At 37.0% G+C, this 17,713-nt stretch overlaps 1 protein-coding gene across 1 annotated transcript; it reads left to right on the top strand.

Moving 5' to 3' along the window:
• The first annotated feature begins 15,857 nt into the window (after positions 1-15,857).
• LOC110656665 (transcription factor MYB30-like) lies at positions 15,858-17,507 on the top strand. The gene is made up of 3 exons (XM_021813544.2): positions 15,858-16,170; positions 16,620-16,749; positions 16,849-17,507. Exons 1-3 carry the CDS (start codon positions 16,038-16,040, stop codon positions 17,339-17,341), a joined length of 756 nt encoding a protein of 251 aa, XP_021669236.2. The 5' UTR covers positions 15,858-16,037; the 3' UTR covers positions 17,342-17,507.
• The last annotated feature ends 206 nt before the right edge of the window (positions 17,508-17,713 follow it).

Genomic DNA, 17,713 nt, shown 5'->3' with positions numbered 1-17,713 from the left:
GGCGGGCAGGCCTCTGATCCTGTATATGGCGGTCCAACAGAATTCGATGGGATGTGTTTTGGGACAACATGATGATACCGGCCGAAAGGAGAGGGCTATTTATTACCTGAGCAAGAAGTTCAATGATTGTGAGTCAAGGTACTCTTTCTTAGAAAAGACTTGCTGCGCGTTAGCCTGGACAGCAAATCGCCTCAAACACTACATGTTGAATCACAAGACATGGCTCATCTCCAGGATGGATCCTATCAAATATGTGTTCGAAAGCCCATTCGTGCCAGGTAGGATAGCCAAGTGGCAGGTTATACTCTCCCAGTACGACATAGTCTACATGACCCGGAAAGCGGTGAAAGGTAGCGTGATCGCTAACCTCCTAGCAAAAAATCCCATCCAAGATTATGAAGCTCTGGATTTTGAGTTCCCTGATGAGCATATTAATGAAGTAGACTGCGAAGAAGAGAGGCCAGCTGATGTATGGGAAATGTATTTCGACGGAGCTGTCAATCTGTCCGGTAATGGAGTTGGAGCTGTATTAATGTCCCCAGATGGGAAACACTTTCCGATAGCTGTCAAGTTGAGATTTGATTGCACCAACAACGTCGCGGAATACGAAGCTTGTGTGATGGGTATACAGGCTGCCATCGAAATGAAAATCAAGAAGTTGGAAGTATATGGAGACTCAGCCCTGATTATTTATCAAGTCAAAGGAGAATGGCAAACCAAGGATCCGAAGCTAATCCCATATCAGAAGTACTTACGGGAGCTGGTTGAGAAATTCGAAGAAATCTCTTTCACCCATCTTAGCAGAGACAAGAATCAATTTACTGATGCTTTAGCTACTCTAGCCGTCATGGCTCAAATCGAAGAAGGGCAGATGATTTAGATGTTGAAAATTGGGGCAAGAAGTGAGCCAGCTTATTGCTTCATGATTGAAGAAGAGCCAGATGGAAAGCCTTGGTATCATGATATCCTGGTCTACTGCAGAACCAGAGAATTCCCCTCAGGGGCAAACCGAAACAAAAAAAGGATGCTTCGGAGATTAGCATTGGGTTACTTCCCCAGCGGAGAAGTCCTATACAAGAGAGGGTCCAACGGTGAACTGTTGAGTGTGTAGATGCAAAAGAGGCAAAGAGAATCCTTTTCGAGACTCATGAGGGAAGCTGCGCAACCCACGCCAACGGGCACATGATGGCTAAGCAAATCATGCGACGGGGATATTTTTGGACTACAATGGAAAAGGATTGCATCGAGTATTTCCGGAAGTGCCATAAGTGTCAGATCTATGCCGATCCAATAAATGTGCCACCTCACAAGTTGTTCAACCTCGTCTCACCATGGCCTTTCGCAATGTGGGGCATCGATGTGATTGGTCCCATCAATCCCAAGGCGTCCAATGGACACAGATTCATCCTTGTAGCCATCGACTATTTCTCCAAGTGGGTCGAGGCGACATCTTATGCGCACATCACGCAGAACACGTTTCTCAAATTCCTCAAAAGCAACATCATCTACCGGCATGGTCTCCCCAATGAAATCGTCACTGACAACGCTAAGAATCTCAATGGTCCAAGGATTCAGAAATTGTGTGATCAATACAAAATCTGACATCTCAATTCCTCCCCATACCGTCCCCAGATGAATGGAGCGGTGGAAGCTGCGAACAAAAATCTCAAGAGGATAATCCGGAAAATGACAGTCACATATAGGGATTGGCATGATATGCTTCCCTACGCTCTTCACGCATACCGAACTTCCGTGAGGACCTCAACCGGGGCAACTCCAAACTCGCTGGTTTATGGGAAGGAAGCAGTATTGCCTATTGAAGTTGAAATTCCTTCCCTAAGGATTCTGAAAGAATCAGGGATTGATGAATCAGAATGGATCCAGTCAAGGTTGGATCAATTGAACTTGCTGGATGAGAAAAGATTAACGGCAGCATATCATGGGCAATTATACTAGAGGAGAATGGCTAGGGCATTTGACAAAAACGTACGCCCACGAGGATTCCAACCTGGAGACCTAGTTCTGAAGAAAGTGCTGCCGAATCAAAACGATCCTCGGGGCAAATGGTCACCAACCTACGAGGGACCCTATGTGGTTAAGAAGGCATTTTCTGGAGGAGCCTTGATCTTGACCCACATGGACGGTGAAGAGTTTCCGAGACCTGTGAATGCTGACACCGTCAAGAGATATTATGCCTGAAAAAAAAAAAAAATAAAAAAAAAAATAAAAAAAAAAAAAACCTAGGGGTGAAAACCCGAAAGGGCATCCCAAGAACCAAAAAAGAGAAATAAGGAATGGGGCATGAAACCGAGGATGGAGAGAAACTGTCACAGCATGAGGCTTTAGAAGACTTGAAATAATGGCAGTTAAGGGATTTCAAAGCCAGCCACAAGGAATATGTGAGATCTATCCTTGTACCCTTCTTCTTTGAAACTCTATCTTTGTTTTTATTAAGACCGTAATAAAGTCATACTTCATTCCCTATGCTTCTATCTTTCTCTTATATTTATTCTTTTAACATTATCTTTCTACAATCTCGTTATTTAATGCGCTATTAATCAGTTAAAATTTTTGCCATAAGATTAAGATTTGACAATTGATAACCTCACATACTTTACTATGAGATTTGCAGGGAATGGCCTAAAAAAAAAAAAAAAAAAAAAAAAAGGGGCTAGAAGTGAAAACCCAGAGGGGCGCATCTAGTCGAATGGATGAAAAGGAAAGTGAAAACCCACAAGGGCGCTTTTCGGGAGAAATGGGGTCATAGGCCAAGTCTTGCAACTCCTCCTCCATTAATCATCGGCCTTCGGTATCTTGTTAAGTACACTTCATCGGGGAAGAACTTCATGTGTCAGGGTTAGACTTGTTTTGTAAGTTGATTTTAATTTCCTGCCATTTACATTTCCTGTTATTAACCTCTGGTTCCTTGATCTAAGTTGATTTTAATTTCCAGCAATTTAAATTTCCCGTTGTCAACCTCTGGTTCCTTGATCTAAGTTGATTTTAATTTCGTGCATTTAAATTTCATGTTATCAACCTCTGGTTCCTTGATCTAAGTTGATTTTAATTTCCAGCAATTTAAATTTCCCGTTATCAACCTCTGGTTCCTTGATCTAAGTTGATTTTTAATTTCCTGCAATTTAAATTTCCTGTCATCAACCTCTGGTTCCTTGATCTAAGTTGATTTTAATCTCCTGCAATTTAAATTTCCTGTCATCAACCTCTGGTTCCTTGATCTAAGTTGATTTTAATTTCCTGCAATTTAAATTTCCTGTCATCAACCTTTGGTTCCTTGATCTAAGTTGATTTTAATCTCCTGCAATTTAAATTTCCTGTCATCAACCTCTGGTTCCTTGATCTAAGTTGATTTTAATTTCCCGCAATTTAAATTTCCTGTCGTCAACCTCTAGTTCCTTGATCTAAGTTGATTTTAATTTTCCTGCAATTTACATTTCCTGTTATCGACCTCTGGTTCCTTGATCTAAGTCGATTTTAATTTCCTGCAATTTAAATTTCTTGTCATCAACCTCTGGTTCCTTGATCTAAGTTGATTTTAATTTCCTGCATTTAAATTTCCTGTTATCGACCTCTGGTTCCTTGATCTAAGTCGATTTTAATTTCCTGCATTTACTTTTCATGTTATCAACCTCTGGTTCCTTGATCTAAGTTGATTTTAATTTCCTGCAATTTAAATTTCCTGTTATCAACCTCTGGTTCCTTGATCTAAGTTGATTTTAATTTCCAGCAATTTAAATTTCCCGTTATCAACCTCTGGTTCCTTGATCTAAGTTGATTTTAATTTAAATTTTCTGTTATCAACCTCTAGTTCCTTGATCTAAGTTGATTTTAATTTCAAGCAATTTAAATTTTAACTTCTGTTGCCAATCTCTAGGTCATTAATTTAGGTATGCTTTAGTTCTCTAACTTCGAGTACTTAATCGTCCAAAATATGGGTCAGAATCTTTACATAATTCTTACACGGGAAATTCTTTTCCCTTTGATAAAAATTATGTAAAGAGGGGCAGCTGTCGACACCATATTTTGGCCGATCCTCAGAGTCAACAAACTTCGAAACCGATCCCTAGCACTAAGTCTCTCCTTGCCATTTAACCACAGTTCCGATCTCTCTTCACAAAGAATGGAGTCAATGTTAAGCTCTCGCATCCATTAAAACCTTACCGGTCTCTTAGATCATTCACCGATCTCTCAAGCCAATTGTCAAATATCCTGACCAGTTAACTACATTCCCGATCTCTCTTATCAGACGAAATTGAACTAACGCTAGATTCTTGCTGCCAGTACTCATGGTCGACCCCTTTTAAAGTTTAGGAATAAATCAAGTTAAGGTTTCAATCCGGTTTAATGAAGATCCCGATCTTAAATGTTCAAGCCAAATTTTCAATTAAGTTCCGTTTAGCGTTGGTTCCTTACCAAGTTCATGCATATTGTGTCTTCCGATCTCTCACACTTAGGATAATAATCGCTTCCAGTTATTTCAATATACTCAGACAAACAAGGGTTTAGAAATTTTCCGATCACAACCATTCATCGAACAAAAAAGGCATTCTATTTCATTTCATTGCAAAATTTGTACAAGTTATTCAGCTGGGGGATCACCCCCAGCCTGATCTACATTTTGCTCACCCTCTCCCTCCTCCTCACTATCCTCACCCTCGCCCCCGGGAGCTAGGTCGGCCATCCAAGAGAAGTCCTCTTCTAGGTAACGCTTCTGGAGTTCGGCCAAGAGGTCCTTGTGAGCGTTCACATAGGCACCAGCTATCCCTGTCACCATTTCTTCGTCTTTCACCTTAAGCTCCTCGATAAGTTGAGCGACCTGAGAAGCTTCGTTGGCCCGGAGCGCCTGGACTTCTCCGAGAGCACGATCCCTTTCAGCCAGAACATGAGACTGTTTGGCCAGCTTGTCTTCATAGAACTTCGCCCGCCCCTCAACTTGAGATATGTAATCCTGAGCGGATGAGAGTTGGGATCGGAGGGAAGCCACTTCTTGACTCTTCTTCTCGACCTCCTTACCCAGGCGATGAGCCTTTTCCCGAACTATGTGCTAGTTCACCAGACACTCTACGTTCAGACTCATGGATCGGGTCAGGATATCATCAAGGTTGTCCGGAGACAGTCTGTCCCGATCCTCCCGAAGGCAGATGGAAGACCCCAAGACTTTGGCAAAACCAGGGTTCTCCCGAACAGTCTGGTTATTCTTCAGGGAGTCGATCAGCGTTTGAGCGCCATGAGAAGAGGCCCTCACAGAAGATTGAGAAGGACCCCTTTCTGTGCTTGGAGCAACTGGAGGAGGTGGAGGCGGCTCTTCCTGTTGAGGAGGAGATCGGACAGCTTCAGTGATCGGCGGCCCCGAAGATCGGGGCGGGCCTCCTTGTATCTCTCCGGGTTCACGCCCGGGTGTTTGAAGCAGTGCCGAGCACTTCATCTCCTTTATTTTCCGGGAGATCTCTCTATCTTCCTTCTGCTTCCTGGAACCCTCACCACCCGCCATACCTGCACAAAGAAGAGGTCAGTGAGATCGCTAAGGTCCTGAGATCTGAGATGTAGAAAATACCAATGCCGAGGTCAGAGAGCGGAAGTTCGCGATCCTGGCCGGTGAGCAGCTGTGTGGTCCAATGGTGCAGCTCGGCAGTCACCTCATCTAAACAGGAATACTTTTGAGTGGCAGCCAGACTCTTCAGTTCCATCACTATTGAGCTTTCCTCCTGGTTCAGGGTAATACGCTTCGGAATCAAAGGCCCCTGGTGCCACCAGCTACGGGGGAAGTCCTCAAAGCAGGTCGGATTCTTGCTCCTCAAAATGAAGAAGCGGTTCTTCCAATTCTTAAGGGAAGAGGGCAGATCAGTAAAGAGCCCACAATGAGGCTTCGCCTGAAAGAACCAGTGCTCGTCGTCCTTTCGGCGAGTTAGCCTGTGCAGATCGGCGAACACCTTAGCCGTAGGTCTGATTCCCTTAGCTCGGCACAAGCCTCGGAAGGCTACTAAGATCCGCCACGAGTTAGGGTGAACTTGAGCAATGCACACTCGGTGAAATTTTAGGACCTCTTTGAAGAAGTCATCTAGAGGGAACCGCAGACCGGCCTTTAACTGTTCCTCGTACACCATAACTATGTTATTCTCTTCAAAGGAGTGATCGGCTCGGTGATCGCCATGACACCGGATAAGTTCGTACGAATCAGGACGAATATTGTACTCCTGGCTAAACGATTGCAGATCGAATTCTTGCAAGATCGATGGCAGCTCGTCCATAGGAAGATTCTCCCTCCCTGAAGGAGGTGCATGCCTTGATGGTGCGATCCGCCCCCGAGCTGGAACGGAGACCCTAGGAGGTTCTGGTTGTGCGCTTGGCCTAACCACCTCTTCTTCATCAGACGACGACCACGAGAATTGAATGGAAGGAGGGCTCGTCGCTCTCTGACCTTCGGCGCCGCTCATTTTCAAAGGAAATAAAGAATTTAAACTAAAAAGAAGATTAAAGCCCTTACCGGAGTCTGATCGGCGTCGGAAGAACTGGAGAAAACGAGAGAACTTTGAAGTTGTGAGCAAGAGACCAAAATGGCATACAGGAGCAAATGGCTAACCCCCCCACCCCTATTTATACTCGTCCGAGCATTTAATGCTCACAAGGTTCCAGGCAGTGCATCGGTTAACGGAACTCGCCAGCTGTTCTGACACGTCCCTCGAACATTTCTAAGAGATCGGTTAACTGGAGATCGGCATATTAAGTTAAATATTTTGAATAAAGGATCAGTTAAGAGTCGTTTTGTTAGGAACCAAATCAGACAAATATATCAGAGATCGGAAAATAATCAATAAGATAGTTGGCGAAATAAGATTTTTATTTTCAAGAGATCGGAATACATTTCCAAAAGTCGGATTACATCATTTGGGCAATCTCAAGAGATTGGAATACATTTCCAAAAGTCAGATTACATAATTTGGGCGATCTAAAGATCGGAATACATTATAGATCTGATTACATCAAAAGGACGATCTCTAAAGACCAGCGGAACATCCTATCTAAAGAGGCCCATGTTAATAGTCAACATTGTGACTGATCCAAAGGGTGTCGCCGACCGGAGCTTAACCCGCTGTCGGAACACCCAATGTGGAGAAAAGACGCTGTCGGAACACCCAATGTGGTGAGAAGCCGAATGAACTCGGAAGAGCGACCGCCAAGGGTTGGCAGAACACTAGTAATTTGCTCAGCCAAAATCGGTTCGCCGATTATGCCAGTTGAACGACTCGAGATCGGCATGGTCAAGGTCCACAATCCAGATCGGTCAATTGATTCAGTTCTCTCACCATCATCAGTTAAGGTCATCACGATTATTCAATCACCGGGATCGTAAATTTTCAGTCGAGGAGTGAGGAAGGCCATCGAAAAAGGATCAAAGCCACAATCATGGCCGGAACAACCGCCGGAGCAGCTAGAATTGGAAAATAAGGAGGAAGAGAGGAAAATCGGATGAAGGGAAGTCTCTTTCGTCAGGGGTATATATAGGGGAAAAAGAGCATTTATTGCTAAGCAGAAAACGAAGCGAACGCTTCGGAAATCGAGGGGAAATTAATGCTTTGACCAGACCGGACCTGAGAAAGGGAAAGATCAGAATAATAGATCGGAGATCAGCGTGAGAGATCGGAATAAGAACGTGTCAAGAAGATCGAAAAGGGGGAGGGATCGGAAGGCAAAAAGAATAAGACAAATCCCAAATAACCGTCGTCAGAATCAGAGCCGAGGTAGTTAAAGCGTGGCAGACGAGATCTCCACCGCACGCCTAAAAATCGCCCGCAATGCAGACAGGTGCCAGGGTATGTCATGACAGTCCTGTACACCCTAATCTCCACCGTTGATCTCACTTGTAAGGACGAACCCGGAACCCTTGGATCAAGAGAGAAGACGACAAGACCAGCGTCTTTCGCTTTTAACCCTCAGATCGCTCCGGACAAGAGGATTTGAGACCGTCAGATTGAAAGAAGAAAAGGACAGGTATCCTGAGAATGATCTCGGCCGTTCATTTTGATTCGCTTTAATTCTCAAGCATCCGATCATGTCCTTTGAAATCCTGACCCTCCATCTCCCTCAAAATAGATCCTGACCCTTCAGGGGGAAGCACCCGGTCCCTATAAATACCTGCATGATAAACTGTTCAAGAGGACGGACGGGCAAAAAAAGAGAGGTAGTTATTATAGCGGAAGAACTCTGAAATTTCATTCAGTTTGTTACTCTGCTACTTAGAAGTGTTGATTAGAAAGACTTTTGAAACTAGTTTTCTGAAGTGTTTTCTTGAAAAGGATTCTGAATACTGGAACTCCACATTTTCAGTTTGTTCATTATCTGGTCACACTCTCACTTTCAGCCCTTTATCATCTCTGTTTTCATTCCCATTGTCCAAGCTCAACTTCCTTCCACTCGGTTTTTATCTTAATCTGATTGCATTTTAGCTAAGCACCCTTCAATTCACGACAAACATCAGCCCTCAGGCTAATCAGTCCGCTGTCTTATCACTATTTGTCACCCCGTAGTTATTTCAATAGATTTGGCTCCTTACAGGTAAGAGCTCATATTGCAGTTTTATTAAGTGTTTACGTTTACTTTTCGCACTTTCTTTGTTCTTCTTACGTATGCGATTTTCTCCAAGTTCATTTTGTGCAAAAGGACCCCAAAGAATGTTACTCTCGAGTTATCTCTTTAGTGATTAGTCCATCATTTTATTAATCTTCGTCATTTCTGAATGCAAGTTTTCTAGCTCCTAGTAGCGTGTAAGTGGTTGGGTAAAACGTAGGTAACTGTAACTTGAGGGTCTCTTTTAAAAGAGAGAGCCTGAATGACACGTCAGGAAAATAGCCAAATTATTAGGCTGGCGTAAACGGCGATTTGGCAAGATGCCATAAAATAAAACCAAAGTAAACGAAACAGAATAGATCGGACATTAATAGGTATTAGTAAGATGACTACATGGAAGGTCGGTAAATCAAGTCTAGTATCCCACGTTTAGTCACAAGGTATCAAGAAGCCTTATCCCCTGCATCTTTGAATGCCAGAATCCTTAGCTTTAGGCTCTTATGACATGTAGCTGAAATTAAAATTTGGGAGATTGGAAAAGCCCCTTTCAGGCTCCTGTTAATCTAAAAGAGATCGGAGGAGAGTTCTTATCCGGTCTCAACTCAAAATTTTAATAAACCTTAAATAGAGATCGGAGGAGAGTTCTTATCCGGTCTCAACTCAAAATTTTAATAAATATTAAATAGAGATCGGAGGAGAGTTCTTATCCGGTCTCAACTCAAAATTTTAATTAATATTAAATAGAGATCGTAGGAGAGTTCTTATCCGGTCTCAACTCAAAATTTTAATAAACGTTAAATAGAGATCGGAGGAGAGTTCTTATCCGGTCTCGACTCAAAATTTTAATAAACATTAAATAAAGATCGGAGGAGAGTTCTTATCCGGTCTCAACTCAAAATTTTTAATGATTTAAAAGAGATCGCAGGAGAGTTCTTATCCGGTCTCAACTCAGAATTTTAACAAATATTAAAGAGTTCGGAGAAGAGTTCTTATCCGATTCTTAAATTAAATTTTAATAAAATATTCCTTTCAAATAAAATTAACATACAACAATAACTCACTAAGGTTGTCTCATTTACTTATGTATCTGGGTGATCCGAATTTAGTGAAAAATTAAAATTTCCTTTTGACAAAAGGATTAACATTTCCATCCGAGCCCTCCTAACTAATTTATGAAGAACGCGAAGTTAAATCTACTTGCCCTTATTGAGGGACGAGGTGGGGTGCCTAACACCTTCCCCACCCGTTTACGGACCCCGAACCTAGAATCTCTGTCTCGAAGTGGTTTCATTTCAATCTATTTTCACAAATGGTTTTCTTTAGTTTCCCTCAAAACTAAAGTGGCGACTCCTCACTCTTTTCCACTTCGGTGAGTGATCGTCCAGGCGACCGCAAAATCCATTGCGACAACCAAGGTACCAAAATTAATTGAAACCCTGACTCAAAATTTCTCAACAATCTTTTTTAATTTCTTTCAATTTTTAGTTCCTTATGCATGCTTAACATAGTTTAAGAAAGAGTTACATAGCACTAACCTCTTTGGACCTTCACTTAACCTTGTTTAAACCTCCCTAATTTCTTCTTCCTTGGCTGCCAATAGCTTTATCTAGGTGTAAAATCAAATTTTTGTGAAGGGACTTAAAAATTTTAGTGAACAAATGGAGAGAAATTCAACCTTTTAAGCTTGAAAATGGTGCAGATAAAATGGCTATGGTGAAGTGTAATTCGGCCATGAAGAAATAAAATGAAGAAGATGGTCATTTCTTGATTTATTTATGTGATTTTTATCTCTTTTATGTGTGGTTGTCTAACATCTATTGGCTATAATTTTTAATGATGTCTTTATGACATCATGCTCATGTAATAACTCATTTATATTTTGATTTTCTTTCTTTTTATTTTCTTTTCTCATTTTTAATTAATTTTTTTAGTAATATTTATTCATATTTTATGTCATATAATTTATTTTCTCAATTAGACAAGTTAGTAAAAAATCATCTCTAAAGACGAAATGACCAAAATGCCCTCCGTTTAGCTTAAGGAGCCAAAACTGTCTGTACCGATCTTAAAAATTCTCCTAACCTTTTCTTGACATTATAATACTACCTAGGGTGCCGTAACACTTCTTTGGTATCCCAGAAATTATTTCATGGGGTTCCCCTCAGGTTTAGAGCTACTAGCTGTCTTCACCGCTACTTCCCGTTAGGTCATCCATCGCTAAGGCACTGGCTCATTTAACTTTATTGTATTTTATTTCTTTTATTTTTCCTTAATTTTTTCTTATTAATGCCTCCTCACTCTAGTTTGAGTATAGTTCCAAATATCCTGACTGTCCGAATAGACGTTAGTCGTCGGAACAGTAGAATGTACGGACTACCTAAAGTGAGGGCGTTACATGCAACTCATTAGGATGATGGTAGAGGTCGATAGTGGTGATGAGTGATGATATTGTTGATGACAAGCAGCTTATGTTTTTGTTATTATGATATTTTATTTTTTTCATATAGTACATTATTTTCATAACACTTCACTGTTATATCTATATATAATATTGATTGATATTTGATATTTTATAGGCTGATATTATAAATATTGTGATATTGAGCATTTAAAATTAATATTATACTATATGCTTCAATGTAGGAAATAATGTATTAAAAAAAAATTTTCCTAATAATTTGAAACAGATTAGAAACGAATTTCTATTTTTAATCTAAATAGCAAAAAATTTTACAAATGGATTTGAAATGGAATTTCTGTTCCTATTTAAAAACCAAATTATTAGTGTTTTATTTGTCTTCACAATTTAAAAACCGATTTGAAACAGAAATCTATTTTAAATAAATTAAAACAAAAAATATCAGTTTCTAAATTGAAATGGAGTTTGAAATCGAAATAATTTGGTTTCTAAATTTGAAACGGAATAGCGAATTGAAAAAGGTTTCAGAAGTTGAAACGAACATTATATTCAGTTTATAATTTATTTTGAAACATGCGGATTTGAAATCGAATATTTCAGTTTCAAATTGATTTCTAAATGTATTTAAAAACTGATTTTCACTAATTTGAAACCAAATATTCCATTTCAAATCTCATTTTTTCTTGTGGTGATTAAGTGTCTTCAATTTAAGAACAATTCATTTAGAAACAAATACGCATTTTTAAAAGTTTTGTGAAAAATTCAAGTGGTTACGGCTAAAACTATATAAAAACAGTTCTTTTAAAACCTGTTGGAAACCACCTGTAGCAATTGTATAACATAATTGAATAAATCATCATTCAGAATTTACTTTCTTTCATTCACAACCCAAAAAGAATACAACTTTATATTTACAATACAAAAATATTTTATTACAAGTTAATATCCATTGGAATTGAGGAAATTAACATTACAAGACTTACAACTGATCAAACTCACAAAAAAAATATTACAATAATTTACATTTGATTAGAGTCCCAAAATAATATTAAAAATGTTTCTGTACAACTGCTCGAATGTAATTACACACATATAGTTACATGATTACATCAAAATCTATGTACAAGGGTATACCTATGATATATCTGAAGATAGTCCCAACACAACTTCAAGTCACGATTTCAAGTAATCTCACTCAGTTGCTCAATCATTTCTTTCACCTGCGATAGTATACAAAGCTATCGATGAGCGGTGAACTCAGTGGTGCACAAATCATAATTTAAAACTTAATACAAAACATGCTTTGACAAATCATAACAAAGAGCTTAGAATATTTAAATTCTTTAAAATTCATAAAATCAAAGTCAATATTTTCAATCATGCAAATCATTTGTTTGAATGACATTTGGATCAAGTAGTAACAATTTATCCAAATGATAATATAGCATTTAAAATATTCGCATTTCTCCTGAACCATGAAAATAATATAATATTTTTCAACCACAAACAAATATTTGTTTCAATCACATTTTTTCAAAGTATGCATAATTTAAGGGTGTTGCCAACAATTCACACAGTTGGACCCATGACACAAAATTTCACGATGATTGCCGTGTTGTACACCACGACAAAGCGAACTATAACCTCACTAATTGAAATTAATGAGGGAGGTGGCTAGCTAGCTATATGAGTACTCATCTGAACTGAACCTCAACTGGCAAGCTAGAGAGGGAGGAAACATCATCAAACTCAACTTCATAAATGGAGGAGGAACACAATCACATTGCCATGTCAACTGTAGTTTTAAAACATATTTAAAGAAATTCCATTCACAAAACACATTTATAAATCAACAAACATATTTAATTATTGTAAATTCATGCACATGGTTGGCAACACATCAAGTTCACAAAAGCACTTCCAAATACATTCAAATACTGGCCCACCCCCTTGCTACAATGAAATCGAGGGCTAACATCCACCTTTCCATAATATAATTTCATTTCACAATTCAAAATCTTTAAAACAATGTAAATAATTCTTTAGATGTATAGGAAAATCATATTCAATTCATACAATTTCATTCAACAATTTAAAGTTCTCAATACAATAAAAATCATAATTCATTCATATAGGCTTATTCAAATCAATTTCAAAGTGAAAAACAAATAAAAAGGGTTAGTTGTGCACAAAGCTTCAATGAAATTCTTTCTTTATGTCCTAAGCCTTCCCTTCCTTGGAAGTCACTTTGTCCACTGAAATCACATAATTTCTAAGCTTTAATACTCATTTCAATTATCTCCAATAGTTAATCAAATAAATGCCTAAGGTATCCCTAAGTAGACATTGAAATTTCAATGTATTCTGGGTCTAAGGTAGTTCTAGACCTTGATATTGCAACCCTATTTTAACCTAGTTCTAGTTATAATTCGATGAAGTGTTCTTCATGAAAATTGTTCCTCTATGTCTTAGTTTTATTTTCCAATTTGAATCACTCAATTTGGAATTCTGGATCTCAAGTTATGGCCAAATTACTAAACACTGTTCCAAATGCCATATCCTGAGATTACAGGTTTCTAGATTTATACCTTAACTTTGCATTCTATATCTAGGCATCTTAAGCTCATAATTTGGCCCTAGTCCCTAAAACAATGTTTTAGATCTTTGTCTTAGGTTTCCAAATCATTTTGAATCATTTCAATTGGAGCTGTGTAGAGGAAGTTATGGCCTAATAACCATTCATAGGTCACAAGAATTGGCCTAATAATGTAGAGGAAGTTACTGGCTTTTATGCCTGTCCGCTGGCTTTATGCCTGACAGATGTATATCTGATAGGTACATGGGATGTCTAACTAGTATACTCCTGTGTATCCAGTCTTAACAGTCTGTTATAGATTACTTATGCATTTTAATGAATTAAGAAGATTGGATGTCCAACAAATGAATGGAAAAGATCCAAATGAGCTAAATTGCTCCTAAAGATCAACAAAAATTTGCAATGACTCATAATTAATGAAAATGCATTTCTTTCATGACACTACACACATGAAACATATACTTTCATTTATTTAGTTTATTTTCATTTTATTATTGCACCACTAAGCAATATGTTTAGCGCGATGGATTTTTCTCGTGTAGGTACTGGAGATAAAGCCCAGTAGACTTTGGACTGGGAATTGGACTACAGATCTGCATTAGAGTTGGTGTCACCTCAGTAGAGTATTTTTGGTAGGACCCAACGAGTTACAGGAATTTTGTCATTGTATATTGTAATTAATTATTAAGTTTGTAATTTGAATTCAGAATTTGTATAATAATTTTGTACATTATGTAAATTAATAAATTTTGTAAATTCTATGTATGAAATGAGTTTGCAATTTGATGTGAATCAATATGAAAAAATGACTTGAAAATGATGATGGAAATTGAGATTGATATGGAATTTTTTTTAAACAGGTTATTGATTTTAATAGGTCAAATGTTAATAAATCAGGGGAAACTGTGGCAGCTTCTCCATTTAAATATTATAATTTAATTAACAATGAGTTTTAAACTAATAATAAATAAAGCAAGATAAGAGAAGGTGCTTCAGCACACAACGTGACATGTTTTACTCGGTTGTACTGTAGATAGAGTAAGGGGTGTTACATTAGGAGTAAATTATGCAATAATAGAGATTTGCACAACTGACAATTATGTTGTGTGAGGCATATCTTGTTTCTTGTATATTTTGATCTTGTTTCCTTAGGATAGGATTACTTCTTTTTTTCTCCTGATTTTGTAGTGTAATTGTACCTATTTATTTCTCCGTTTAGCTTGGAGAAGAATATACAACACATTTATTAAATTATTTACAGATCTCATCATTCAACAAAATGGTTTAAAAATTTAATTATCAAAATCAAATTTGTGAGGTATTGTTAATAGTGATAGAATTGGATCATTATTCATGAGTGTAGATTAATATGAAAATAGAATTAAAGAACTAATAAAAAAAAAATAGAATTGCAATTTTAGATAAAATTATTAACATTAAAATTCTGAACAAAATTGAAAAAAAATAAAAGTTTTTGAATAAAAAATTAATTTTTATTAGAGAATAACAGAATGACTATAAAAATTAAAATTATTTATTTAATAAAAGGAAAGGAATGATATAATTATGCCTAAACAAAGAAAAAGATTATCTTATGTATATCATCCAAGAAACTTCCGACATTCGCAATGCATGTGAATCATGTGGGAATGGGAGCCACTAAAAAGGGTATTCAAAAGTGACGACTTTTAACATAATATAGTCACTCAATTAATTAATTAATTAATTAATTAATTATATGCTGCCCAATTATATATATATATATATATATATATATATATATATATATATATATATATACATATATACTTATTTTATTTTATATCAATTATTTTCGGAATAGAATTTATAGCTTTTCCCTATAATTAATCACTTTATTTGTAGCGAAGGCAAATTGGAGATATCTTATTATTATTGTTGTTATTATTATTATTATTATCTTTTTATTTATTTATTTTTAAATTTTATGCTTTTCTTGATATAGTAAGTTGAATGCCACCTTGCATAATTATCAAGGTGATTTGACATGCAACTTTTTTTTTTCTATGTCTTTTGAGGATGGTGATTTTTATTGTGAATTATATAAAATATTATTTAATATTTATAACCTTTAGCTTTTATTAATTTATTATTTTATATAAGATATCATATATGAAATTTTATATAACCACCATTGCAGAATGGATAAAAAATGTACTGAAGGAAGCCTCCAAGTTCATCTTTCTTGGCTAATATTAAATGTTAAAATTCTCAATTCATGAGCCATTTTCTTTGCACCTTCTCCTGGGACTTCTTATTGAACAGCAAATAATACGAATGCTTCCACGTTGAACACGTTTTATTTCCAAACTTCTGTTGGCATAAATGAGTGCTATATTTAATTGCTGAGTACTTACTTGACTTCCCCTAGACAATTAAAGAAAGACTGCTCTCAGAGAAATGGTGAGAGCCCCTTACTTTGACAAGAATGGACTCAAGAAAGGAGCATGGAGTCAAGAAGAAGACGATAAGTTAAGAGCTTATGTATTAAGATATGGCCACTGGAATTGGCGTGCCCTGCCCACCTTCGCAGGTAATCTTTATTTTTTAGAAAAATTCTTTGCACTAGGTGTTCAGTGTGTTTGCTTATACTAAATCAACAGAAAAACTACAAATTCTTACTCAAATCTCATTTAGGTGGATTCAAGACATGTATGGTGGGATGTACTTGACTTGTATTTATATTTTAGGTTCATAATATTTTCTTAATTAATTCCCAGATAGTATTTGTTTTTTAAGAAAATTCTTACCTAAGTAGGTGTTTAGTGTGTTTGTTTATGCTAAATCAATAGAAAACTACAAATTCTTACTTAAAATTGATTTAGGTGGATTCAAGACATGTATGGTGAGATTTACTTGTATTTGTATTTTAGATCTATAATGTTTCCTTAATTAATATGCTATTTATAGATTTGATGGGATATTCAAATTAAGGACTTTCATCATTAATTTGTTTGATATAAAATGAATTTGTGTTAACAGGGCTAGCAAGATGTGGTAAGAGTTGCAGACTACGCTGGTTGAACTACCTTCGCCCAGATGTAAAACATGGAAACTACACCAAAAAAGAAGATGATTTAATCATAAAATTACATAAACAATTCGGAAATAAGTAAGGATTTAATTATTTTCAACATCTAATAGGTTTGCAATCATACAATCTCAGCATTTTTTTTTGTTTAAATACTAACAAATTCTCTTACTGTCACAGATGGTCAAGGATAGCTGCAGAATTACCAGGAAGATCAGACAATGATATTAAAAACCATTGGCACACTCATCTAAAGAAGCGCACAGAAAAAGGCCAAAGCTCATCTAGGTTGAAAGAAACTTTCCAATATGAAGTCATCAGCGAGAACGGAGATCTGAAAGTTGAGAGCTTTGTTCCAAATACTTCTTCGTACCCAATACTAGAAAACTCCCCATTATCCCCAGAGCTATCTTCTAGTCTGACATCTGGTTCTATTCTGGTTATAGTATCCAATACAAGTACAAGTTCAAACTGGATTGCAGAAGATAGCCTATCTTCATTTGGAACATTTGAAAATACTAGTGGAGATTTCTGGACCCAACCATTTGTAGCTGACCAAGATGGCTGTAAATTACCGACGCCGGAGAGGGAACTTGTATCTCCATATTTCTCATACTATGACGATAATATAGATTTGTTCTACCAATTGATGCAAGAACTCCCAGGAAATTAATTCAGATATATTTGTAATACAGCCAATTTTTTTACTAATTCCGGTTCATGGCATGTATGTTAGAATCTACATGTTAAATAGGTGAAACCTCCATGAAATCTGTTCAAATATGTTGGATATATAATAAATCAAATATATATAATATGTCAACAATTATTTATTAAAACCTTGAATTTCTATTATGTTTGATGTAGCGCTATATTTTCATTTTCCTTTATTTTAACCCTTTATTCTACAAAAGTTAAATGAATGTCAAACATGCATTGTAAATCTCAAGAGTGAGTTAGATGGAAGAAATTCTGATATTAGGTAAAAAAATTAGAAAATAGTTTCTCCGAAGTTCAACAATCAACAATGAGAAAAAGGCAAAAG

This window comes from Hevea brasiliensis, chromosome 10 (genome assembly GCF_030052815.1).
Source record: "Hevea brasiliensis isolate MT/VB/25A 57/8 chromosome 10, ASM3005281v1, whole genome shotgun sequence".
In the NCBI taxonomy this organism is placed as follows: domain Eukaryota; kingdom Viridiplantae; phylum Streptophyta; class Magnoliopsida; order Malpighiales; family Euphorbiaceae; genus Hevea; species Hevea brasiliensis.
This window is presented reverse-complemented; position numbering and strand designations above follow the sequence as displayed.